At 45.1% G+C, this 26,838-nt stretch overlaps 1 protein-coding gene across 2 annotated transcripts in view; it reads left to right on the plus strand.

The window, feature by feature from the left end:
- epha3 (eph receptor A3) overlaps positions 1–17,364 on the plus strand; it is a 164,169-nt gene extending 146,805 nt beyond the window's left edge. The window contains exons 16-18 of one of the 2 annotated variants that reach the window (XM_036959042.2): positions 8,453–8,611; positions 11,105–11,230; positions 11,921–17,364. In XM_036959042.2, coding sequence (XP_036814937.1) covers positions 8,453–8,611; positions 11,105–11,189 — 244 coding nt within the window. In that variant the 3' untranslated portion in view covers positions 11,190–11,230; positions 11,921–17,364. The remainder of the gene's footprint in view (positions 1–8,452; positions 8,612–11,104; positions 11,231–11,920) is intronic. The other variant, XM_036959041.2, reaches the window with a different exon arrangement.
- Positions 17,365–26,838: the final 9,474 nt, after the last annotated feature.

The following is a 26,838-nucleotide window of genomic DNA, read 5'->3' on the forward strand; positions in this document are numbered from 1 at the left end:
CCAGTACCTCGTTGATTGGGAGGGGTACGGTCCTGAGGAGAGGAGTTGGGTTCCCTCTCGGGACGTGCTGGACCGTGCGCTGATCGAGGATTTCCTCCGTTGCCGCCAGGTTTCCTCCTCGAGTGCGCCAGGAGGCGCTCGGTGAGTGGGGGGGTACTGTCATGTATTGTCATGTTGTGTGTTTCTGTCCTTTCCCTTCACCCTGTCTCCCTCTGCTGGTCGTTGTTAGGTTACCTTTTCTCCCCCTCTTTCCCCCAGCTGTGCCTTGTCTCCTCCTAACTACCCATTCACCCCGTTTCCCACCTGTTCCCTTTTTTCCCTCTGATTAGGTCCCTATATCTCTCTCTGTTTTTGTTCCTGTCCTTGTCGGATTCTTGTTTGTTGTGTTTCATGCCTGAACCAGACTATCGTCATGTTTGCTGTAACCTTGTCCTGTCCTGTCGGAATCTGCCGGTCTATCTGAGCCTACCTATGTTTGGTTATTAAAGAAGCTCTGTTTAAGTTAATTCGCTTTTGGGTCCTCATTCACTCATCGTAACAATCAGACTGAAAAATAGTCTCGTTTTCATCCCATACAGCATGTCAGAGTTCTAATGTTTAGGTGTAGCCTAGACTGCTGCAACATTTATGTCAAGAGTTTCTGCTTGTGTCTGTCCGGAGGGATTGTGTTCTTTGCTAAATAAACACCAGAGGAAAGTGGAAAGCCTACCTGAGCGCGAGCGAAAGAAATCAAACTTTTAATGGAGGATGCGATGGAAGCTATCAAATCATTCTGAATTGATTTTGACATCCCAGAAAGGACAGTGGAAAGTTCCATAAGTTCATCAAGTAAAGCATCGTAACGTGCCATTACCTCTGCAAACTCCTTGTGGTTGTCCTTGTTAGCGGAACTTTCCCTCTCGTTGTGTCCTCTAAAGCCAATTCTTGCCCCAATACGCAGTGGTGTTGATAAGCCGCTTGAGAACATCCCTGTTTCTTCTTTCTTTCTCGTTGTGTTGCGCAGTTTGAATACGCAAACCTTCGTCATGATCGATGCAGCTTTTTCCCTAGAAGCTTCAATTTGATGTGGGCTCTCTGCTTTTGTTTTTCCTTTTTAGCTGAATGATCAGTGTTCTTCAGGTCACTGTACCCCCCTTTTGCCCGACTCTCAGACCTTCCAAAAAGCAGGAAAGGCCAGCATTACAGGCGGCTTGATGAAAGGCTTCCTGTTAACCAGCTATTATTTTGATAACAATTGGTATTGAAGCCCTCACCTTTTCATCCCTTTTCATGAAACTGATCTCAGGCAGAGGTCGACCCTCAATTTGAACTTGCACCTTTTACGCATACCCCAGAGAGTGGAAGGGGTTCTTCAACAAAAAGTCAACAACATTTACGGTAACATTGGCGGCGAAAATTGCACACTTGAGCTGCTACTGATGTTAGCAAGGCAAAGTGCAATTTATTTCAATAACTGGACACAATAATCTACCTCCTCTGCCTCCTGTAATTTGAGGAAATTCATTTGAATTGAATAATATTTTTAAAAAATGCTCAACTCACTTCTCAGCCTCCATTAAATAATCTCACCAAGCTTCTCAACACATTGAACCCCCCATAATGCTCGGCGGCGCATCCCCAATACAACACACTACATTTATTCTCTGATCCTAATCCTATGATTGGATGGACAACTTTTCAGTTCATACTGCAAAATGCTTTGATTGGTTGGAGGTTGTCCTCTGGAAGTGGTCATAATTACCATGTATATCTATGGAAGGGGCTGAGGCCTACAAGCATCCTAGGTTTTGTATTGAAGTCCATGTACCCAGAGGAGGACACAAGCTAGCTGTCCTCCGGCTTCACCATGGTGCTACCCCAGAGAGTGCTGTTGAAGTTACAATAGACCTTCATTTTAAAACAGTGAGTTTTAATACATTATTTGGTGACATATGAATATATTTAGTCTAGTTGTATCTAAACAGGATAACCTTTTCAATGTTTAAAAAAAACTTTTTTAATGACATTTCACTGAGGAGGTTGGTCCTCCCCTTCCTCCTCTGAGGAGCCTCCACTGACTGATACTGTCTCTGCCTCTGTCACACGCTTCCCCCTCTGCTGGCCTATTACAATATTACTGATTCTGTCTCTACCTCGCCGTCCGACCAAGGTGCAAGACGTTACTGGATCTATCAAATATATAGAAACCACAGACTGAATCTCTCAAGATATCAACCCGATATTGAAATAGGGGCCTCATAGAAGGTGTTCCTCCACTTCTGTGAATGTGTTAGGCCATGATAGTAGTGTATAGGCCTATAGGGGAGAGCTGTTAGTATTATGTGCAGAGGTCTACAGAGGTCTACAGGGGAGAGCATTTATTTTGTATGGGCAGACCCCTATAGGGGAGTCATTTTCAACATGGGCCTGAACCTGTTTGTGTATGGACCCAGTTGGTAGTAACATGGGCCAGACAGAGGCTGTCATAAACAACACTTCCTGCTTCCTGTGTGCACATGATGTTATGATCTCACTTCAACTGAACCTGTGTAGTCACTGGTCAGGCCTCAGACTAGCTCTCTCCCTCTTTCTCTCCCTAAACTGCCACACGTCCTGATTTTCCTCTTTTCTCTTACTCTCTCTCTCTACAGTACATACTAATACACCTAATACTCATCTCTTTTCATTCTGTGTTTCCATCTCTTTGTTTTGACCACTGGGGAGGTCCAGGGGACTGAGGCTCTGGTGTAGAGTGGCCTTGGGCAGGCAAAGAGGGAGCAGGGAGGAGGGAGGACTGGAGCTATAGCTGGAACAGGGGTGGGGTAGTAGAGGGGGGAGGCGATGGGGCAGTGGGTTGGTGGAACAGACGGTCCTGGTATTATGGAGACGTCGGAACTCATAATGTTGACTAATGATTTGTTAAGAAAGTGAAAATGGGTCCCTGGGAGTTTGCATGTCATTTTCCTGATTGGCTTTTAACACAGGGCTGAGTGCTGGGCGAGAGAGGTGGGAGGGGGGAGGGGAGGAGATTTATGGCGATTAGTGCGTGTGTGTGTGTGTGTGTGTGGCGGGGGGGGGGCGCACCGCAGGAGCAGCTGTGTTCGGGCTCACACACCTCATCTGTCTCTGGGCTGCCCTGGCTAATGGAGAACCCATCCCCCACAGGCCCAGATCAAAGCCTGGGGCTGGAGTACACTGTCTGGAGACCTTGGGGAGAGGGACCTGGGGTTAGAGTGCACTGTTTTGGGGGCCTGGGGGAGAGGGACCTGGGGTTAGAGTGCACTGTCTGGGGGCCTGGGGAGAGGGACCTGGGGTTAGAATACACTGACTGTCTGGTGGCCTGGGTGAGAGGGACCTGGGGTTAGAGTGCACTGTCTGGGGGCCTGGGGGAGAGGTACCTGGGGTTAGAGTGCACTGTCTGGGGGCCTGGGGAGAGGGACCTGAGGTTAGAATACACTGACTATCTGGTGGCCTGGGGGAGAGGAACCTGGGGTTAGAATACACTGACTATCTGGTGGCCTGGGGGAGAGGAACCTGGGGTTAGAGTGCACTGTCTGGGGGCCTGGGCAGAGGGACCTGGGGTTAGATTGCACTGTCTGGGGGCCTGGGGGAGAGGTACCTGGGGTTAGAGTGCACTGTCTGGAGGCCTGGGGGAGAGGTACCTGGGGTTAGAATACACTGACTGTCTGGTGGCCTGGGGGAGAGGAACCTGGGGTTAGAATACACTGTCTGGGGGCCTGGGGAGAGGAACCTGGGGTTAGAGTGCACTGTCTGGGGGCCTGGGGAGAGGTACCTGGGGTTAGAATACACTGTCTGGGGGCCTGGGGAGAGGGACCTGGGGTTAGAGTGCACTGTCTGCAGGCCTGGGGGAGAGGGACCTGGGGTTAGAGTGCACTGTCTGGGGGCCTGGGGGAGAGGGAAATGTGGTTAGAGTGCAGTGTTTGGGGGCCTGGGGAGAGGAACCTGGGGCATTGGGGGCCTGGGAGAGGTACCTGGGGTTAGAGTGCACTGTCTGGGGGCCTGGGGGAGAGGAACCTGGGGTTAGAGTGCACTGTCTGGGGGCCTGGGGAGAGGGACCTGGGGTTAGAGTGCACTGTCTGGGGGCCTGGGGGAGAGGAACCTGGGGTTAGAGTGCACTGTCTGGGGGCCTGGGGAGAGGGACCTGGGGTTAGAGTGCACTGTCTGGGGGCCTGGGGGAGAGGTACCTGGGGTTAGAGTGCACTGTCTGGAGGCCTGGGGGAGAGGTACCTGGGGTTAGAATACACTGACTGTCTGGTGGCCTGGGGGAGAGGAACCTGGGGTTAGAGTGCACTGTCTGGGGGCCTGGGGAGAGGTACCTGGGGTTAGAATACACTGTCTGGGAGCCTGGGGAGAGGGACCTGGGGTTAGAGTGCACTGTCTGCAGGCCTGGGGGAGAGGGACCTGGGGTTAGAGTGCACTGTCTGGGGGCCTGGGGAGAGGTACCTGGGGTTAGAATACACTGTCTGGGAGCCTGGGGAGAGGGACCTGGGGTTAGAGTGCACTGTCTGCAGGCCTGGGGGAGAGGGACCTGGGGTTAGAGTGCACTGTCTGGGGGCCTGGGGGAGAGGGAAATGTGGTTAGAGTGCACTGTCTGGGGGCCTGGGGAGAGGAACCTGGGGCATTGGGGGCCTGGTGGAGAGTGACTTGGGGTTAGAATTCACAATCTGGGGGCCTGGGGGAGAGGAACCTGGGCTTAGAGTGCACTGTCTGGGGGCCTGGGGGAGAGGGACCTGTGGTTAGAGTGCACTGTCTGGGGGCCTGGGGGATATGTCCAGATGTAGGGAGGAGTGGAGGTTTGGAGGGTTGGAGGAGTGGAGGGTTGGAGGGTTGGATGGTTGGAGGTTTGGAGGGTTTGAGGGTTGGGTGGTTGGAGGGTTGGAGGATTGAATGGTTGGAGGGTTGGAGGGTAGAGAGACCCAGCAGAGCCATTTCAGTTCCCCTCACAGTGAGAGCTGCTTCTCCACTCCTTCACCAAGCTGCCCAGATGTCAACTTCTCCCCCTCTCTCCTTCTCCCCCATCTCCTTCTCTCCTTCTCTTCTTCTCCCCCTCTCTCCTTCTCCCCCATCTTCCCCTCTCCATCTCTCCTTCTCTTCTTCTCCCCCCTCTCCATCTCTCCCTCTGCTCCCATGAGAGCCCTAAAAACATGATACTACACAGCAGTGGTCTTTCAGAGTGGAAAACAGACAGAAAAGGAGAAAATGAAAAGAACAAGAGGAAGAAAAAGACAGGGACAGTGGTATTGTACTTTTCTTTCTCACCTCCCAATTTTTTTCCATCATGTGAAGAATTCTCCTTTTTCTGAATCCTGTCTCTGTAAGATGTGATGATGCGTACACAGGGGTTTAAGATACCAACTCCTCTCCCTGACAACAAGCATGTTCTTTTACTTCCCTCTCATCCTTTCTCATCCATCGATCTCTCTGCCTGTTGGTCCGTCATGAGACTTTACCAAGCGCAGTTAAAAATAAAGAATATAGTAAACAAAGAATCCTACAGAGGCAAGACAAGGTCATCTATAGTTTACCTCTACACTGACACGCTGACTGCTCTGGAGGCAGGGGAGAGAACTTTGCAGATCAATAGTCTCCTCATCCATGCCTGGATGGTGTAATCAGGGAGCTGTGTGGGTGTGTGAGAGAGGGAGAGAGAGATGAGAAGAAGAGGCTCCCTCTATCCCTCTCTCCTCTCTTCCCTCCTATCCTCCTAGTTGGCTCTCAGCTGTCAGACAGGCCTCTGATGATCAGGAAGAGATTCAATCACATACCAGTCTCTTAGCTCTCCCTTTCCTTTGCCACGTCTTTCTCTATCCTCTTCCGCCTGTTCTTGATCTCACTCAGACATGTCCTTGCTGTCCCTGTGGTGAGCTGTCTGGCTGGTTAGTTGTGTTCCAAACAGAAATCATCTATGGGATATTGTTTACTGCTTTGTTAACTTGTCATGGAACAAACATATTCTGGAAGCACAAGTCTAGTAGTCCCATAAGCAGTAGGTCTTACCTGTCCCACCCTTGAGAGGTAGCATACTGTACGTCAGTCTGCCACTCTAATACAGATAACAGACAAACCTCCAACCACCCCAAATACAGTGTCACTTGCTGTGATATAAAAATATGTCCTTAACTAAGACTCTAAACCTCTCCACCACTCAAAATACTCAGCCTGAGGTTGGACTTGACTTCCTGCTATTCTGATTAGTTTATTTACACTACTATAAATACACCCCTCTATGGGAGTCTCCATGGCAGGACCAAGCCGGTTTCCTGTCCGGTGTTGGCTTGTATCCCCTAGGCTGTGTGTGATCAGGTGCTATGGTCCCAGTCGTCCTATGGTTTGTTTTCTGACTCACAAACATACACACACATGCGTACACACACGCACGCACACACACACACACACACACACACACACACACACACACACACACACACACACACACACCTATTCATGCCATTATTCCGAATGGCTCCAACACACACACCCATCGTTGTTTAGTATGAGTCAGGGTTGTTGTTGATGTGACCTAAGTTGGTCTGACCTACAGTAACCTGACCCTGCCTCATGGGGAGGAGGTGGGCTTGTTGATTTGGATGTTGATTGGATATGACTGTAGCAACAGCTGCTTTGCCTTGTGATATCTGAACACAATACAAAACAACATAAGGTTGTTGACTCAGAAGATGTGGAAAGAGTCTCCTGGTATGTAGTTATTGACTGGTTGGTTTAGCAGTCGTCTGTCTGTCTTTACAGCCAGAGGAAACATGGTCAGGGTTAAGGACAGACTCGCAGACACAGTCCTCTCTACCTCACTCTCCTTCTACCTCAGTCTTCCTCTCCCTTCCTCTTCTACCTCTTTCTACTTCCTCTCTCCCTTCCTCTTCTACCTCTCTCTACTCCCTCTCCCTTCCTCTTCTACCTCTCTCTACTCCCTCTCCCTTCCTCTTCTACCTCTCTCTACTCCCTCTCCCTTCCTCTTCTACCTCTCTCTACTCCCTCTCCCTTCCTCTTCTACCTCTCTCTACTCCCTCTCCCTTCCTCTTCTACCTCTCTCTACTCCCTCTCCCTTCCTCTTTTACCTCTCTCTACTCCCTCTCCCTTCCTCTTCTACCTCTCTCTACTCCCTCTCCCTTCCTCTTCTACCTCTCTCTACTCCCTCTCCCTTCCTCTTCTACCTCTCTCTACTCCCTCTCCCTTCCTCTTCTACCTCTCTCTACTCCCTCTCCCTTCCTCTTCTACCTCTTTCTATTCCCTCTCTCCCTTCCTCTTCTACCTCTCTCTACTCCCTCTCCCTTCCTCTTCTACCTCTCTCTACTCCCTCGCTCCCTTCCTCTTCCACCTTTCTTCCCTCTCTCCATTCCTCCTCTTCTACCTCTCTCTACTCCCTCTCTCCGTTCCCTCTCTCCCTTCCACTTCTACCTCTCTCTTCCCTCTCTCCTGTCACTCAAATCTCTACAGAACAGTGCCTCAAGCCATGCTTTTCATCCTATAATGTATTGTTCATGGAACAGCATGAATTTTGATTGGTTTAGATAATGATTTGGTTTAGATTCTAATCCGATAAGACTGCAGTATTGTTGAAATTCTATTATTTTATTAGAGAAAACAATCGTGTAATTATCCAAAAATCTATGCTTGTCTTGTTAATAATAATATTGTTAGAGATTAACATAAATGTTGAATCTATACATTACAGTTTCCTTTTTCTTTGTCTCAAAGCCCATCCAACATATACATGTTTGGAGCTAGATGGACATAATGACCTAGAAACAGTGCAAGCAGTCACATTGGGAAATCATCAGACTTAAATTGTGTGTGTGGCTTTCGCTGGGAGAGCTTGTCCATAACACTCTGCAACAGTACAGGATTGTGGGTAGTCCCTTCTCTCCACAGGTGTTTCCTTCTGGGGAGACCCGTGGTGCATGTGTGTCAGAGTGTGTATGTGTGTGTGTGTGTGTGTGTGCGTGTGCGTGTGCGTGTGTGTGTGTGTGTGCATGTGTGTCAGAGTGTGTGTGTGTGTGTGTTTATGTGTCTGGGTGTGTGTGCATGGGGAAATGTGGTTTACAACCTTCTCTGTTCTCTCTCTGCAGCATGTTAGTTTATGAGCTTGTTTTCTCAATAATAACAGTTTCAGTCCCTGATGTGATTTGCAGAATCCTGTGTGTGTGTGTGTGTGTGTGTGTGTGTGTGTGTGTGTGTGTGTGTGTGTGTGTGTGTGTGTGTGTGTGTGTGTGTTGTAGTGCTGGTGGTGGAGGTGTACCTTTCTGGACATGCAGACAGAGTATCAGCTGAGTGGAGGGAGGAAGTAGTGTGATGTATTTTCCAAGGCTGACCATGCAGCTCTTTGAGGGGACTGTGTCCCATGTAACCCCCCTCAACACAAGGAGTTCAAGTATGGCTAGTGTGCCAAATGGCTAATGTCCTTTCTCTCTCTCTCCCCCTCCACCTCCACCTCCAGGCCAGCCAACCTGCTTCTGGACAGGAGTAGTTCTGAGGTGGTTCCATCGTTGGACACCATGGGGGATTGGCTGGACAGCGTGAGGACTCTGCCCTGTAAGGAGGCCTTCTCTGGGGTCAGCTACAGCTCCTGTGACACCCTGCCCAAGACCTCCGCAGAGTAAGACTGCTTCTTATGACGCTCTGTAGTAACACTCAGACTCAAGCTTACAGGACTCACTGAAGACTCGCTGAGGAACCAATGGTCCAGTGAAATGTACATGTATTTGGCTTGTCCAGCCAGTAGCAAAATGCAAGTTGTTGTATAATATGATTTAACTTTGTATCTAAAAAATAATATTTGACAAAATATGGGAATACCCTGAATGTTTTCTGTGAGTGCAGCAGGGAGCGAGGCCCTAACAGTGATTTAAAGAGCTCAGACAAGACACTTAAAACAGGACATTTCCCTGAGAAAGTATCTCAGCAACCCAGATTTAATACAGCTCACACACACCCCACACTGAGACCCCAAAATGTTTTCAATCTGCCTCCATTACTCAGAGGCACCACTGTGGGTCTAATCTGTTATCCATGGATAGCAGTGTTTGATTGTAATCTGTAATGACAGCGCTTTAGCCATGCTACGCAGAGATCAACCATACCGAGGGAGAGAGAGAGGAGAGAGACATCTTGTAAAATCTAAGCTCCAGTTCTGACAGGATCTACAGGCTGTGAACAGCTTTAGTAGAGTGTATCTGGTAGAATCCATGATCACAGCCCCCGTGCACCCCCATGCACCCCCGTGCACCCCCATGCACCCCCGTGCAACCCCGTGCACCCCCGTGCACCCCCGTGCACCCCTGTGCACCCCCGTGCACCCCCGTGCAACTCATCGCAACCTCTCTCTCATAATCAACCTCTATTTGGGCTCACGGCTCCACCATGTTGCTCATATAGGTTTCATGGGAAATGCAGTGATTTGGCCCGCTGGAGGCTTTCTCTCTGTCCCTTTCTTTCTATCTAATTTCCATCTCTCATTTTCCTCCCTCCCTCTATCTCTTGCTCTCTTTCTCTTTCTCTCCCTATCCCCTTCCCTCCCTCCCTTCCTCCCTCCCTCTCCCTCTGCGGAGGATGTGGCCTTTGGGGACCTGCTGTTGTGTTAATTGATGAGGTATTTGACAGTGTAAATAATTTGACAGTTGTAATCAGGCTGATCAAAGCATATGTCTGGGTGCTATGCTCTGGTCTCCCTAACACACTGGGCTACACAGCAGTCACACACAGTCACTACATACTACACACAGTCACTACTAACAAAAGGCCCAGGCAATAATTACCACATTGCCTTTTGTTCTGATGTCAATATAAATAATGAAATGCAAATAGCTACTAGATTACCTCCTCATCCATGGCCTGGTTTAATTGCCTGAGAGAGAGAGAGCCTGATCTATCCAACAGAACAATGCCTTATAAGGAGCTCGCTCTCTCTCTCTCTCTCTCTCTTTCTCTCTCTCTTTCTCTCTCGTCTATTATCAGCTAGTTTCTCTAAAACTATATACTGTTGTAGCAGCACATTCTCTTACAGGAAGAGTTTTTTCTCAGGACAATTAATCAATTAATCAATTTCATCAATGAGAGCTTCCCTTAAACCAATCACTACAGAGGCACAAAAAGGCTTGTTTTGCAGACTCAGTAGAAATACCACATGAAGTATTGATGGAATACATCACAGATGAACTGTATAGCCTACACATGGTTTCTGATAACAGGATCATTCTACAGCATCTCTGATTCTCCTCTCATGGATCATAACTGGATCAGAACAGGAATTGGATCATGTGTGTGTTTTAATCCTCCAAGGGTATACCTCTGACACACCCAGCCCTTGACCGTAGTATACCAGTCTATTGATTAGTAGTATCTTAATCCAGTCCTTCATATTCAGCAGGAGACTACCCCTGGCCCATTGCTCTGACCTCTGTCTGCCAGACGAAACTGATCAAACCCTATACCACTCCTTAATCCACTGACACAATATACTTTTAATGAAAGGACAGAGATGTGGGTTACAAATGGAGGTTCTGAAAGTTTTGAAGACGGGTGGTCCAGCCTAAGGTATCAGACTTCCTTCCCTCTGCCATTTCTCTGTCTCACTATCTATGATTGGAAACCTGACGAGTCCACTCTAACCACTTGTAGTAACACACAGCAGCAGAGATGAAGTCTCTGTGTGCTCCCAGGGTGAGGAGCCTCTTCAGAGTTCTAGATGAGACAGCCCTTTCTGTCTGAGTGGCAGTTAGCTGCTCACTGTAAACACTACCACCATATCCACTATGGTTCTCATTGATCATGTGTCAGAGGAGGAATTCAGCGGTCATAAGTTTGGGCCCTGGTCTACTTAAACACATCCACAGGCATTCGTTTTTATCACTTTTATTGCATGAGTCGTTCACTGTCTAGACTGTTTTCTGTTTATGCCTCATACTTTATGTATTCACGTTTTATGTCGTTTATTTACTTATTTATTTGTAACACGCTGTTCAGGGTGTTAACGCTCTGTACCCATAAGCCTTTTTGAGAGACTGTTGCCTGTATGGCTGTGTGACGTCCATTAGCCTGGGAAACTTTATTCACATTCCCTGGCCCTGCCTCCTGCCCGTCTGTACTGTAGAATCTGTCTGACAGAGGTCCAGCACCACGTCACAGCAGCCACCTGCCCAGAGTGGGAGCCTTCAATGGGGATCACCACCCTCTAACCCCCTCTCCTCTCCATCCCCTACTCCAGAGATACCGGATGGTGGGTGGACCACTGTGCACTGTCTGGCTGCCCTCCAAACTATAACCCCATGCTTGCATCAAAATAACTTTCTAAGGAGTTTTCCTGTTTTGTGTTGTGTGCACCCTACAGACTAGCAGAGAACTGAAGCTCAGTGTAAAACCCAAGCTGTGTTAACCTAGCGGGTCTGAGCTGAGCTGTTTCTTTACTAATATGCGTCTATAACCACAGTCACCTACAGGAGCCGAGCTGAAGATATCTTGTCCACTGATGTCCCATAATATCACCGTGCTGCTACATAAAGTCCACTAGATGAAACATAACATACTTGTTTGAGTTGTGTGTCTTCATGAAATGCTGTGTGTAACCCATGCTGTGTGTGTGTTGTGATGAAGCTTGCTCTAACCAGTTGATTTATTCTGCATTTATTATCCATCTATTTGTACCAGTGCTGCTCCCTCCCTTCCAAACATACACACACCACTAAGCATGACCAAAACTGCCCAACGCCACTCTCCCACAAGCTAACTAGAGAGCTCTGGCAGCACATCAACCTTGTGATTGACAGGCTAGCAGAAGTGGGAGGGGGAGGGGGGGGGGGGGGTGGGCAGCACTGACCGCATGTCATTAATGTCACTGTGTGTCACATACTGAAGCACTTACTCTCTCTCTCTCTCTCTCTCTCTCTTCCCCCCTCCTTTCTCTCTGCAGGGACCTAAAGAAGGTTGGTGTGACTATCGTCGGCCCTCAGAAGAACATTGTGAGCAGCATCAAAGCACTAGAGAGCCACAGTAAGAATGGCCCTGTCCCAGTCTAACCCAACCAAGCCACTAGAGATCCACAGATTGGCTGACTGGCTGCCCTCTGGCCCACGTTCCATTCTGAATGAAGCCCGTCTGGCCCCCGTTCCAATCTGAATGAAGCCATTCTGGGTCCCAATCCATTCTGAATGAATCCCTTCTGGGCCCCGTTCCATTCTGAATGAAGCCCATCTGGGCCCCGTTCCATTCTAAATGAAGACCCTCTGGACCCCGTTCCATTCGGAATGAAGCCCTTCTGTGCCCCGTTTCATTCTGAATTAAAGCGTCTCCTTTTCAGTTCCCCCCTCCACGTCTGTGGACGTTTCAATTAGGTTCATTCCACGAGGGAGCCCTCCCCTGTCGAGGTGTAGTGATAGGGAATGAAGGAGGGGAGAGGACGGGCTCATAGCACTTAGAACAGCCCTCTGATCTCTGTAACATGCAGGAGGAAGTCCCAAACTAAAGGAGGAAGTAGACATTAGAAAAGTGGTGCAGCGGAGGACAACAGCTCTGAGGTTTGATGATGTCACCATGATATCATGCCCTTATCCTGAATCCAGGGCAAGCAGTCAGACCGACAGACAGACCAACCCTTCGACACTCTGCACCATTGCTGAGATGCCTTACTGAGAACACAGGAAAGAGGGAGATAACCTGGCCTTGGACCTTAAGGGCATGAGGATAAAGGGCTGGAGCTGGGATTGGAGAACCTGGGACAGCAGGGCCCTGTGTGTGACTTATCGTGGAAAGGGGCTTGTTGAGAACTGAACCAGTCGTGATCTGATCCTGTGGATTTGACTGACAGTTTTTAAGCTCTGGAGAGGAAAACATTAAATGCCTTGAGTAGAACAACGCAGACAGCAGCAGCAATCCACATCAACCTGGAGCAGACGAAGCACATCTGGAGACTCCCACCACTGAAGACCCCACTCTCTCTCACAGAGAAGGACTGATACTACTCTGTGTGTGTGTGTGTGTGTGTGTGTGTGTGTGTGTGTGTGTGTGCGTGCGTGCGTGCGTGCGTGCGTGCGTGTGTGTATGCACCCATGTCTCTGCATGTGAGTGTGAAGGTATACTCAAGAGAAAATCAGCTTGAGAAGGAAGCCAAACCATTTGATGGGCACCCAGACTAGAATAAGCCATTTATCCCATTAGCTATAGACTAATGTCTGCAAACAGTCAATGTCAAACAGAGAGCAATAATCATAACAATCAGTTTATCAGTTTGATCAACCTGAAGTCATAAGTCTCAGACCTGTACAGTTTGCTCTGATGGTAAACAGGACATATCAGACCACAGAACTGTAACTAACTGCTTATCATACATACAGTTGAAGTCGTAAGTTTACATACACCTTAGCCAAATACATTTAAACTTCCTGACATTTAATCCTAGTAAAAATTCCCTGTTTTAGGTCAGTTAAGATTACCACTTTTTTTTAAGAATGTGAAATGTCAGAATAATAGAGAATTATTTATTTCAGCTTTTATTTCTTTCATCACATTCCCTATGGGTCAGATGTTTACATACACTCAATTAGTATTTGGTAGCATTGTCTTTAAATTGTTTAATTTGGGTCAAACGTTTCGGGTAGCCTTCCACAAGCTTCCCACAATAAGTTGGGTGAATTTTGTCCCATTCCTCCTGACAGAGCTGGTGTAACTGAGTCAGGTTTGTAGGCCTCCACACACTTTTTCTGTTCTGCCCACACATTTTCTATAGGATTGAGGTCAGGGCTTTCTGATGGCCACTCCAATACCTTGATTTTGTTGTCCTTAAGCCATTTTGCCACAACTTTGGAAATATGCTTGGGGTCATTGTCCATTTGGAAGATCCATTTAAGACCAAGCTTTAACTTCCTGACTGATGTCTTGAGATGTTGCTTCAATATATGCACATAATTTTCCTGTCTCATGATGCCATCTATTTTGTGAAGTGCACCAGTCCCTCCTGCAGCAAATCACCCCCACAACATGATTGGGATGGTGTTATTCGGCTTGCAAGCCTCCCCCTTTTCCTCCAAACATAACGATGGTCAATATGGCCCAAACAGTTCTATTTTTGTGTCATCAGACCAGAGAATGTTTCTCCAAAAACGACGATCTTTGTCCCCATGTGTACTATTATTTGTACAGATGAACGTGGTACCTTCAGGCATTTGGAATTTGCTCCCAAGGATGAACCAGACTTGTGGAGGTCTACATTTTTTTCTGAGGTCTTGGCTTATTTCTTTTGATTTCCCCATTATGTCAAGCAAAGAGGCACTGAGTTTGAAGGTAGGCCTCCACAGGTACACCTCCAATTGACTCAAATTATGTCAATTAGCCTATCTGGAATTTCCCAAGCTGTTAATAGGCACAGTCAACTTAGTGTATGTAAACTTCTGACTTCTGAATTGTGATACAGTGAATTATAAGTGAAATAATCTGTCTGTAAACAAAATTATTTGTGTCATGCACAAAGTAGATGTCCTAACCGACTTGCCAAAACTATAGTTTGTTAACAAGAAATTTGTGGGGTGGTTGAAAAACGAGTTTTAATGACTCCAACCTAAGTGTATGTAAACTTCTGACTTCAACTGTATCTGTAACTAACTACCACCCTTCTGCTTATCATACAGAACTGTAACTAACTACCACCTGTCTGCTTATCATACAGAATTGTATCTAACTACCACCTGTCTGCTTATCATACAGAACTCTATCTAACTACCACCTGTCTGCTTATCATACAGCACTGTAACTAACTACCATACCACCTGTCTGCTTATCATACAGAACTGTATCTAACTACCACCTGTCTGCTTATCATACAGAACTGTAACTAACTACCACCTGTCTGCTTATCATACAGAACTGTATCTAACTACCACCTGTCTGCTTATCATACAGAACTCTATCTAACTACCACCTGTCTGCTTATCATACAGAACTGTAACTAACTACCACCTGTCTGCTTATCATACAGAACTGTAACTAACTACCATACCACCTGTCTGCTTATCATACAGAACTGTATCTGTAACTAACTACCACCCTTCTGCTTATCATACAGAACTGTAACTAACTACCACCTGTCTGCTTATCATACAGAATTGTATCTAACTACCACCTGTCTGCTTATCATACAGAACTCTATCTAACTACCACCTGTCTGCTTATCATACAGAACTGTAACTAACTACCACCTGTCTGCTTATCATACAGAACTGTAACTAACTACCATACCACCTGTCTGCTTATCATACAGAACTGTATCTAACTACCACCTGTCTGCTTATCATACAGAACTGTAACTAACTACCACCTGTCTGCTTATCATACAGAACTGTAACTAACTACCACCTGTCTGCTTATCATACAGAACTGTAACTAACTACCACCTGTCTGCTTATCATACAGAACTGTAACTAACTACCACCTGTCTGCTTATCATACAGAACTGTATCTAACTACCACCTGTCTGCTTATCATACAGAACTGTATCTAACTACCACCTGTCTGCTTATCATACAGAACTGTAACTAACTACCATACCACCTGTCTGCTTATCATACAGAACTGTAACTAACTACCACCTGTCTGCTTATCATACAGAACTGTATCTAACTACCACCTGTCTGCTTATCATACAGAACTGTATCTAACTACCACCTGTCTGCTTATCATACAGAACTGTAACTAACTACCACCTGTCTGCTTATCATACAGAACTGTATCTAACTACCACCTGTCTGCTTATCATACAGAACTGTATCTAACTACCACCTGTCTGCTTATCATACAGAACTGTATCTAACTACCACCTGTCTGCTTATCATACAGAACTGTATCTAACTACCACCTGTCTGCTTATCATACAGAACTGTATCTAACTACCACCTGTCTGCTTATCATACAGAACTGTATCTAACTACCACCTGTCTGCTTATCATACAGAACTGTATCTAACTACCACCTGTCTGCTTATCATACAGAACTGTATCTAACTACCACCTGTCTGCTTATCATACAGAACTGTATCTAACTACCACCTGTCTGCTTATCATACAGAACTGTAACTAACTACCACCTGTCTGCTTATCATACAGAACTGTATCTAACTACCACCTGTCTGCTTATCATACAGAACTGTAACTAACTACCACCTGTCTGCTTATCATACAGAACTGTATCTAACTACCACCTGTCTGCTTATCATACAGAACTGTAACTAACTACCACCTGTCTGCTTATCATACAGAACTGTATCTAACTACCACCTGTCTGCTTATCATACAGAACTGTAACTAACTACCACCTGTCTGCTTATCATACAGTAGGTGATGATGCATAACTCCAAGCTTCCTAGTTTCTAGTCCTAATGTGAAATCTCAGGATGTGTGTTATTCATTCAAACTGAAACAGGATAGAGAGAAAGGAGAGGAAGAGAGAGGGGTAGAAGTAGAGAGAGAGATGTAGAGGGAGTGAGAAAAAGAGAGAGAGCTGTAGAGATAATGAAAAAGATGGAGAGAGAGAGAGTTAGAGAGAGAATACCATGCTGGCTTCTTCAGAGCGTATTCTGCTCTGTAAGGTAGAATATGAAAATGAACAACACTATCCCACAGCTCTTCCAATGCTATCTTCTAACACTGGTGGGCATATATCACACCTCTCTAGATAAAACGAGTGTCTGAGTGTATTGCATCGCTACAGTAGATAAGGATTCTCTCTGATCTGAACAGTGGATGTGTATGTGTGTGTTGTTTGTATGTGTCTGTGTGCGTGTGTGTGATAACACCTCCGTCCATCCCATGCCCGCCCTTAGCTGCTGTTACGTGTTCTGTGTGGCATGTACATATGTAAAACAACTGTGTGACCATATCTACAAGCAGGACAGTCCCCTTCCATAGCCATCCCTTTGTACAAATGTTTCTATGTATAAAAGAATGAACAGAAATATCTGTGCAACATTTTAAAAAGACAAACATTCTTTGTATTATATTTCATGTTATTTTGTTTTTTTTTACATAAAAGAAAAGCAATTATAATAACCTATTATTTATTGTTAACATATACTGTGCAAAAGTGTAATGTTTTTTTTTGTAGCATACTGTAATCTATGACATGGTTGGTTCTGTGACAGCGTCTTCAGTGTGGAAGAGCAATACTGTTATGCACCCCATCCTCTTTTTGCTTTTTTTAGATGAACGTGTGTGTGCGCCGGTACGTGTGTGTGCTTGTGTGTGTGGGCATGCGAGTGTGTGCGTACGACGTGCTTGCGTGCGTAAAAGCCTTGTCTACTAATGTAAAATGATTTGTAGTGGAAACATTTATATTTTTATAATAAACATTCTCAAAATATTTGCAAAAAAATGAATGCGGATCAAATTGCCCTATGATTCTTTCTGGTGTTTCACAGGTTTGGTACAAAGGCACAAGGCACCAACTTTGTCCCAAAAAGCTAAACCTCTTTCTCTTCCTCTCCTCTTCCTCTCTGCCCCATCTCTACCAAACATCTGGTCTCCAGCTCTCCTCTCTAGTCCCCACTGAGCTTCTGTTGTCAATCCCTGTTCTGCTGCTCTGAATCAGGATCCATGTTCAGGGCCACTTCCAATAAGGCCTTTCATATACTTTAGAGCAGGCCTGGCGTAGTTAGCAGGTAGATTTATAGTGTGATTTTAATGCAGCTGATCTTACAGGGTTGTAGAGCAGGGCAGTGTTAGGGGGGATGTCTAAGGGACTGACTGACTGACTGTGGGTGTGTGTGCGTGTGTGTGTGTGTGCGTACATGCGTGCGTGTGTGTGTGACGGTAACTGATGGTCTCTGCTCTCCCCTGAAAGCCTGACGTTCTCCAGATGGCCTAGGGCAGATGTGAGGAGCGAGGGATAGATGGAGAAGAGAAGTGAGGGAGATGGATAAAGGAGAGGATAGGGGGTGAGCAGGACAGTGTCCTACAGTCAGGGAATGATGAACACAATATGTTAGACGTTGCTGCTCCAATTTGTTCTTTACTGTGATCTAAAACCCCTGAGCTCCTGGGAGCAAGAACTGACGGGAGAGATGGAGGAGAGGAGCGAGGGAGAAGAATGGAGAGAGAGTGAGATTAACCAGCAACAGGAAGATAGGAGACAGGTGAGAGAGGGGTAAAGAGATAGAAGAAAGATGAAGGAGGAGAGAGAGAGAGACTAGGCAGTAGACAGGAGGACAGGACAGGAGAGGAGGCAGGTGTGTAGGAGGCAAGCAGGAAGGCAGACAGGCAAGGAGTCCCGTTGTAACAGTGAAAGCCCAGTAGAACACAGTGTTATGCTAACACAGCCAGGCATGGAGGTTAACAGAACCCGTTCATCACCCGTCCACACCATGTGCTGTTTAACTCTGCAGCTGGCCCAGAAAGCATGCTTCCACAAGAGTGATGAGGAGAAAGCATGTTTCTGCTTTGTAAAATGCCTTTTCCAATTACAACACTCTTGTCTCAATCATATTTTGAATTGGGAAACCAAACCCCTCTCTTGTCAAACTTAGAATCCCTCTCTTGTCAACCCTTCCACCATACTTTTATCTTCCTTCCCCTTCCCCAAACCCTTCTACCATGGACCCATACCTAATGCCAGGACACAAACCTTCTCTCCCTCCTTCCGTCCTTCCCTCCCATCCCGTTGGCCCTAGCCTTCACAGTAAAAAAGTCTCCAACTGTGTGCAGCTGCAGTGCATGGCGTGACGCCATGTTGGAAAGGCATTGGCTCTGCCTTATACTGCTGCTGCATGCTGGGAGGATGTCATCCATACACACATGGCACACATTTTCGCAAAGGTGCATTTGTTCACACACATACATACACACGCACGGCCACTGGGAAGATGTCATCCACATGGTCATATCCTGTAGGTCAGAGGTCAGTGATGAAGACCAGAATGTCAGGTATGAATCATCTCACCAGTGTTAGTTATTTATCTCTCGGGTTCGTTCCTCTTCTTATGAGGAATGATAATAACTGTATTTTCAAAAGAAAATGCGGAGAAATATTGAACGTATTCACACCCTTCACTCATGAGAGCAGGACAGACAGACCACAACAGGGACAGACTGGCTGTAGACTGACAGATGAGGCCAAACAGAGAGTGGACACGCACAGACTATGTTGCAGGATAGATGATACCTGTAGCCTACATGCTGGCTTTGGTCTGCAAAGAACCTCTTCCCTGACTGACTCGTCCATCTCTTGGCATCCAGGGACAACTGTGTGTGTGTGTGTGTGTGTGTGTGTGTGTGTGTGTGTGTGTGTGTGTGTGTGTGTGTGTGTGTGTGTGTGTGTGTGTGTGTGTGTGTGTGTGTGTAACCAGGTCGCAGTACTTTAGTGCCTGCTCTCCTTAGCTGTTTCCGTAACAAACGATGTGCCACAGACAGGAGTGAAATGATCATTACAAATGTGCCACCATGATACCTCTACTCCACTGGTGGTAACAATGAGACACATCAATATTGCTGGGTTCTCACTTTCTTAGTTTTACATGCAGGATTCTTCTGCCTGTCCTGGGTCAATTACTGCAGGACTGCATGGTGTTGAGCTGTGTTGGGCTCCCTAACATCATGATAGTGCAACCCATCCAGTCATTACAGTGTAACCTCATGCTAAATCACACCAATAGATCACCAGCAGGCTGTTGTAATCTGTCCAGGACTGAGTGGACATGAGATGGTGTTTGTCTGGACTGGAGAGTGCTGACTGTAACTGTTACACTGATGTCTCATCGCTAATGAACACACACACACACACACACACACACACACACACACACACACACACACACACACACAAGGACATACATACACACAGCTGTCTCTCTGATGTCTGTCACTAACACTGCTCTCTCTTGTTCCCTCTTTCACACTCACTCGTTCACCCTGATAATTGATTTTAGGTAAAGGATGAGTGATGTGGAGGGTCTGCTGCCGGAGTCATGTCACCATCCTCTCTTCTCTCTGTGGGGTTTACTGGTAGAGCTGACTGACTTATCCAGATACATTCCAGTTTTAATTCTAGATTTAAATCCAAGTCCATTCAGATCTACAAGAGGTGTCCAGTCGTCATGTTGTAAGAAAACACCAACATGTTCCTGTAATTTGTTGGTGGTTTCTGCCTTTAACCCCTCCTCATCCCACCTCTCTCTCTCTCTCTCTCTCTCTCTCTCTCTTTCCACCTCTCCCTCTCTCTCTCTCTCTATCTCTATCTCTCTTTCCACCCCTCTCTCTCGCTCTCTCTCTCTCTCTCTCTCTCTCTCTTTCCACCTCTCTCTCTCTCTCTCTCTCTCTCTCTCTCTCTCTTTCCACCTCTCTCTCTCTTTCTTTCCACCTCTCTCTCTCTCTCTCTCTCTCTTTCCACCTCTCTCTCTCGATCTCTCTCTCTCTTTCCACCTCTCACTCACTCTCTCTCTCTCTCTCTCTCTCTCGCTCTCTCTCTCTCTCTCTTTCCACCTCTCTCTCTCTCTACCTCTCTCTCTCTCATTACAGAATGCTTCCATGTTGTCCGGACATGACCAGTCCTTTCCGTCTCTCCCCAGTGGAACCTGTTCCAACCTCCACCACACAAATACCACAGCTAGCCACACTGTAATATCACTGTAACTTCACAAAAACTGGGACAAGAAAGGACTGGGACAAGAAATCGGCTCTGGCATTGGACCATTTATTTCATTGAGGCCACAACGGCCCATTTTTTTCCTCAAGGCCCCCACACTGGCCATTTTTATTCATTGAGGCCCACATTATTAGCTAGATAATGATCACTTTGCAAACAAACCCAAAAAGTTAAACAGGCCCTATAGGCGAAAAAAGGACCATCCCATTAGGGCATCATGAGGGATGCCATTTTAAATGTATCACAAGTAGTTGCAGAAGAGATAAAATGTTATACAGCCTAAGATTGTAAGCACACAGTACTTTTATGTCCATTGTTCTCTCTCTCTCTCTCTCTCTCTCTCTCTCTCTCTCTCTCTCTCTCTCTCTCTCTCTCTCTCATCTTATTGTATTAACTTTCGCCTGATTAAGGCATGTTAATGCAGAAATTGTATGTGTGCCATTTAGACGGTGGATGGGCAATACAAAATATTTAAGTGCCTTTGAATGGGGTATGGTAGTAGGTGCCAGGAGCACCAGTTTGTGTCAAGAACTGCAACATCGCTGGTTTTCAACGCTCAACAGTTTCACATGTGTATCAAGAATGGTCCACCTCCCAAAGGACATCCGGCTAACTTGACACAACTTTGGGAAGCATTGGAGTCAACATGGGCGTCAACATGGGCCAACTTCTCTGTGGAACGCTTTTGACACCTTGTAGGGTCCATGCTCCAAAGGATTGAGGCTGTCCTGAGGGGTGCACGTTTTGGTTTTGCCCCTAGCACTGCACAGCTGATTCAAATAATCAACAAATCATCAAGCTTTGATCATTTTAATTAGCTGTGCAGTGTTACGGCAAAACCAAAACGTGCACCCCTTGGGGTCCCGAGGACCGAGTTTTGGAAACACTGACTTAGAGTTGGTATGGATAAGTATTTTAAAATGGTGGTGAGGGCAGTGATAAGTATATCAAAAGATAACCCATTATGATAGTCGGTAAATAAAGTATAGCTAGCTATAATTCCAATGGTTTGGCTTCTAAGAAGAAAAGAAGAGCAGTTTTTACGTGGCTAAAGGAGAAGGATTACCATGTGTATTGTCTCCAGGAAACTCATTCAATATCTTCTGATGAAGTGGCCTGGAAAACAAATGGGATGGTCAAATCTATTTCAGTCACGGGTTAAGAAGTTCAAAAGGTGTTATGACCCTTATTCAAAAACTATTTGCATCGTGAGCTACAATCCGTTAAAATATACTGTGTCCTCAAGGAAGATGGATTTCCTGAAATATACTACTTGATGATGAACAGTTATGGATCATAATTATATATGGGCGATCCAAACTTTTTTGAAAATATAAATATATTACAATAATTGAATTTGTCTCCAAGATACAAATAACTATTACAATGGTAGGGGACTACAATACAGTTTTAAGTATGTCAATGGACCGTAAAGTCAATCGTACTTCCAACTATAACCCTCTGGCACTCAGAGATTATGAATATTATGGACACATTGGAATTGACGGATATTTGGAGGCTTAAAACCCCCGATCTCGTAAGATATACTTGTCGGATTTATTATTTTCTGGTATCCTTTCCTATGATGCCAAAAGTGAAAAATTACAAATTGAGGGTTGAATGTTATCAGATCATCAACTAACTATGACATACTTTCCACAAGGGCGAGGATATTGGACATTTAACCAGAGTGTATTGACTGACTACTTTCTTAGCAAAAACTAAGGAATTCATAACAGACTTTTTCTGGTACAATACAGGATCGTATGGGATGCCTGTAAGTGTGCCTTTAGAGGCCATTCAATTACATTTTCATCCCAAAACAATAACGGTATCGATCAACAGAGAAAAAAAAACTCTTATCAGAAATATTAAGTAGGAGCCAGGGGGGCAATACAAAGACGCCTCACTCTTCAATGTTGTGATGGAAAAAGGGCCTACCGGATATTATTCATCCCGATCAGACGGGATTCTTAAGAGGAGATATATTGGATTGAATATTAGACAACTTCTAAAAATAATGGAAAGCTGAGAATGCAGGGAACCAGGTATTATCTTTAGACCAGATTTTGAGAAAGCATTTGATACAGTATGTCTAGAATCTGTTTATAAGTGCCTAGATTTTCTCAACTTTGGAGAATCTGGGTAAAAGTCATGTACAACAAACCTTTATGTAAAATAATAAATAACGGCTACTTCTCTGAGAACTTTTCATTGTAAAGAGGTGTAAAACAAGGTTGCTCTCTGTCACCATATTATGGCCATTGAACTGTTTGCATTAAAAATCAGATAATGTTTAACATTAAGGGCCTAAAAATGAATGGATTAGAGACAAAAGTATCAATGTACGCCGAAGATTCAAGTTCTCTTGAGTCCTCAATCTTCAACTGTGAACGGCCTCATTGATGACCTGGATAATTTTTCCTATGATAAGTGTACTATATTGCGGATTATGTCTCTACAAGATATAAACTTTAAATTGCCATGTGGTCTCCTGATTAAATTGGCGGATGGTGAAGTTGATGATTTGATTGAAAACGTTGCAAAACAGATAGAATCTTGAAACCACGGAGAGGGAAACACCTATCAATATACAGGAAGATTACCCCAATTAATTCTCTAGTTATATCGCAGTTTACATATTTATTCATGACTCTACCGACTCCAGGAGAATCCTTTTTCCAAATCATGCGAGAAAAAATACATTTACTTGATTTGGAATGGCAAACCAGATCAAGTTAACTGAGCATATTTATAATATAAATAATATTAAGGCATTAAGCCTCTCTCTTAAAGCCTCCATTGTACCACAATTGTATTTAAATCCAAACTGGTTGTCTAGCAAGCTACTAAGAGAGGCCCATCCTAAATTTAAGAGTGGGCTCTTCTCCTTTTTGCAGATGAAAGCCTTACTTGTTCGATGGATTGACATTGGATCCTTGTTTAATTAAGGTATCCTCCTTTACAATTTCAATTTCATTCTCCAGAAAAAGCAGATATAATGTATGGAGATGTATGCTCAATACAAAATATAACTAACGCATCGCTACTTTGCCACAAAATTGGAACAGACCATTAAAGAATAAATGATTTATCTGCCACCCATTCAAAATTATAAATGGCCTAAAATGATTAGTATAAATCGGAAAATGTATCAGTTTCACTTAAAGTCAAAGAATTGGCATCAGTCAGTTGGCATCAGGTCTATGAACTGACATATAAAACATCAATTGACCAATCCGTTCATTTCAATTTAAGCTATTATATAAAATACTGAGCTAAATACTGAGCTATTATATAAAATATTGAGCTAAATACTGAGCTATTATATAAAATATTGAGCTAAATACTGAGCTATTATATAAAATATTGAACATTCATCATTGTGCAGACTCTGCCACGAGAAAACATAGAACATATATTCTGGTACTGTCCATCGATGGCTCGTTTTGGAGTCCAGGAATGGTTGTTATGTCATAATATCAGGGTTCAGATGTACCTGCAAACTGTATTGTTAAGGGATCTGAAAAACCACAATCAGTCAATGGGAAATATCATTATAATCTTGAGTCTTGGGTGAAGTATTTATTTTTATGGTAATATCGCTAGATAGTTTACAAATAGGGAGGTTCAGGACACTCGTAATATATCACAGTAAAATGGAGGGATGTATTGCAAAAGGAAATAGCTAAATGGCCTTACACTGGGAAAGATGGGTTCATCTGTGAACATTGGAGGATTGGAGTTAAAATCAGATTGAATGGTGGATTGGCCACTGTGGGGGAAAATCTAGCACTTGAAGAAAGATGAAATTAGTACCATAGATGTGAGAGAAAATAAGTGTTAGTAGCAGTAGAAGTATTGTTGTCTGTTCGGGGAAAGTATAGAGAAAAAAATTAAAATATGGGGATTAGAAATCACGCCAACATTTAAATTGATAGAACCTACAATCTACCTGCAATATTAACACTGATAAAAGTAATTGCAGAAGACAGGGTCATTTATTCACTAGAAATGTCATTTGTATTTTATCCTTGCTGCCTAAATCCAAAATGTATCCATTATACTGTATATCCATACCATCTATATAATGTATGGACATACAGTACAAAAATAGGTGTCGGCTGGGATACCCAATTACTTTCACACGCACACACACTGTCAGCATTAAGAGCTGCCACACCCTGTTTCTCCGGAGCCTCGTCGGACAAAAGGGCTCCGGAGGGAGGAAGTAGCCAGCCTTTCTTCCTGCTCTGCTCACACACACACAAAGGTAAAGCTCTTTATTCCTGTGCAAATTCCGCCTGACGTTTACAATGACTCGTTTGGTTCTGGCATCGCCTCTTTAACAAGACTGTTGATTGTCAAATACAGTTATAGCTCCTCTGATCACCCCTCACTGACTGTCTGTCTGTCTGTCTGTCTGTCTGTCTGTCTGTCTGTCTGTCTGTCTGTCTGTCTGAGGTTGTTTTATTGGCCCTCCGACAGGACCAAACTCATTTCCAAATGGGAAATGATAAAGCCTCTCGATTTCCTATTAATGTCATAACCATAGACACACACACATACACACACACACACACTCCCTATATTAATGTCATGAGAACAGAATATGACATTAACAACCCAACCAGGTTCTGTTAGGTATTTACTATATTCCAACTCTAAAACTTCCTCAACAATTACCCTGAGCTGAACAGTTTAGGGAATTGACTGCATTCATGACATCTGTGTGTATGTGTGTGTGACAGTAATATCAGTGCAGTAATATCTAAGAATTTCACAACATATACCCAATACACACAACTCTAAGTGAAGGAATGGAATTAAGAATATATAAATATATGGACGAGCAATGTCAGAGCGGTGTAGACTAAGATACAGTAGAATAGAATAGAACATAATACAGTATATATATATATGAGATGAGTAATGTAAAATATGTAAACATTATTAAAGTGACTAGTGTTCCATTTATTAAAGTAGCCAGTGATTTCAAATCTATGTATATAGGCAGCAGCCTTTGTTGTGCTAGTGATGGCTATTTAACAGTCTGATGGCATTGAGATAGAAGCTGTTTTTCAGTCTCGGTCCCAGCTCTGATGCACCTATACTGACCTCGCCTTCTGGATGATAGTGGGATGAACAAGCAGTGGCTCGGGTGGTTGTTGTCCTTTTTGGCCTTCCTGTGACATCGGGTGCTGTAAGTGTCCTGGAGGGCAGGTAGTTTGCCCCGGTGATGCGTTGGTCACACTTCACCACCCTAAGGAGAGCACTGCGGTTGCGGGCGGTGCAGTTCCCATACCAGGCGGTGATACAGCCCAACCGGATGCTCTCAATTGTGCATCTGTAAAAGTTTGTGAGGGTTTTAGGTGCCAAGCCATATTTCATCAGCCTTCTGAGGATGAAGAAGCACTGTTGCGCCTTGTTCACCACACAGTCTGTGTTGGTGGACCATTTCAGTTTGTCAGTGATGTGTACACCTAGGAACTTGAAGCTTTCCACCTTCTCCATTGCGGTCAGGTTGGGCTTCTTCCCAGAGATATTTATTCCTATCTGCGCGATGAACTGAGAACCCAACTGGCAGGACGGACTCAGACAGTCTATCCTGAGAGAGCCATGTTTCTGTGTAACAGAGTATGTTACAATCCCTGATGTCTCTCTTTATTATCTAGAGACTGAACATTAGCGAGTAATATACTCGGAAGCAGTGGGTGGTGTGCGCACCTCCTAAGTTGGACTGGAAGACCACTCCGAGTACCTCTCCTCCGCCTGCGGTGTTTTGGGTCGGCCTCTGGCATCAGTTCAATTGACCAGTGGGGTGCGAACAAAGGATCCTCTTTGGGAAAGTCGTGTTCCTTGTCGTAATGCTGGTAGTGCTGGTGAGTTACCGTCGCTCTGATATCCAATAGTTCTTTCCGTCTGTATGTAATAACACAAAATAATTTTGGGATAATAATGTAAGAATAATACATACAAAATAAGTACTGCGTGAGGGAGCGAGCGTACGCCAATGTGAGCATGTGTGTGTCTCATCTGTAGCGACACACAGGGACAGGGCTCTAGTGGAATCAGTGTGTATTGATGGTGAAAGACCACACCATGAGTTAATGGATCCGTCATCACGTTAACATGTCATGATACTGAGTCTCTAGAGGACAGAGTAGTGCAGCATTACGTTTGATATTTCTGGGGGGTGACCTAATCACA

The sequence above is a fragment of the Oncorhynchus mykiss genome, chromosome 22, assembly GCF_057628025.1.
Source record: "Oncorhynchus mykiss isolate SJ-2025 chromosome 22, ASM5762802v1, whole genome shotgun sequence".
In the NCBI taxonomy this organism is placed as follows: domain Eukaryota; kingdom Metazoa; phylum Chordata; class Actinopteri; order Salmoniformes; family Salmonidae; genus Oncorhynchus; species Oncorhynchus mykiss.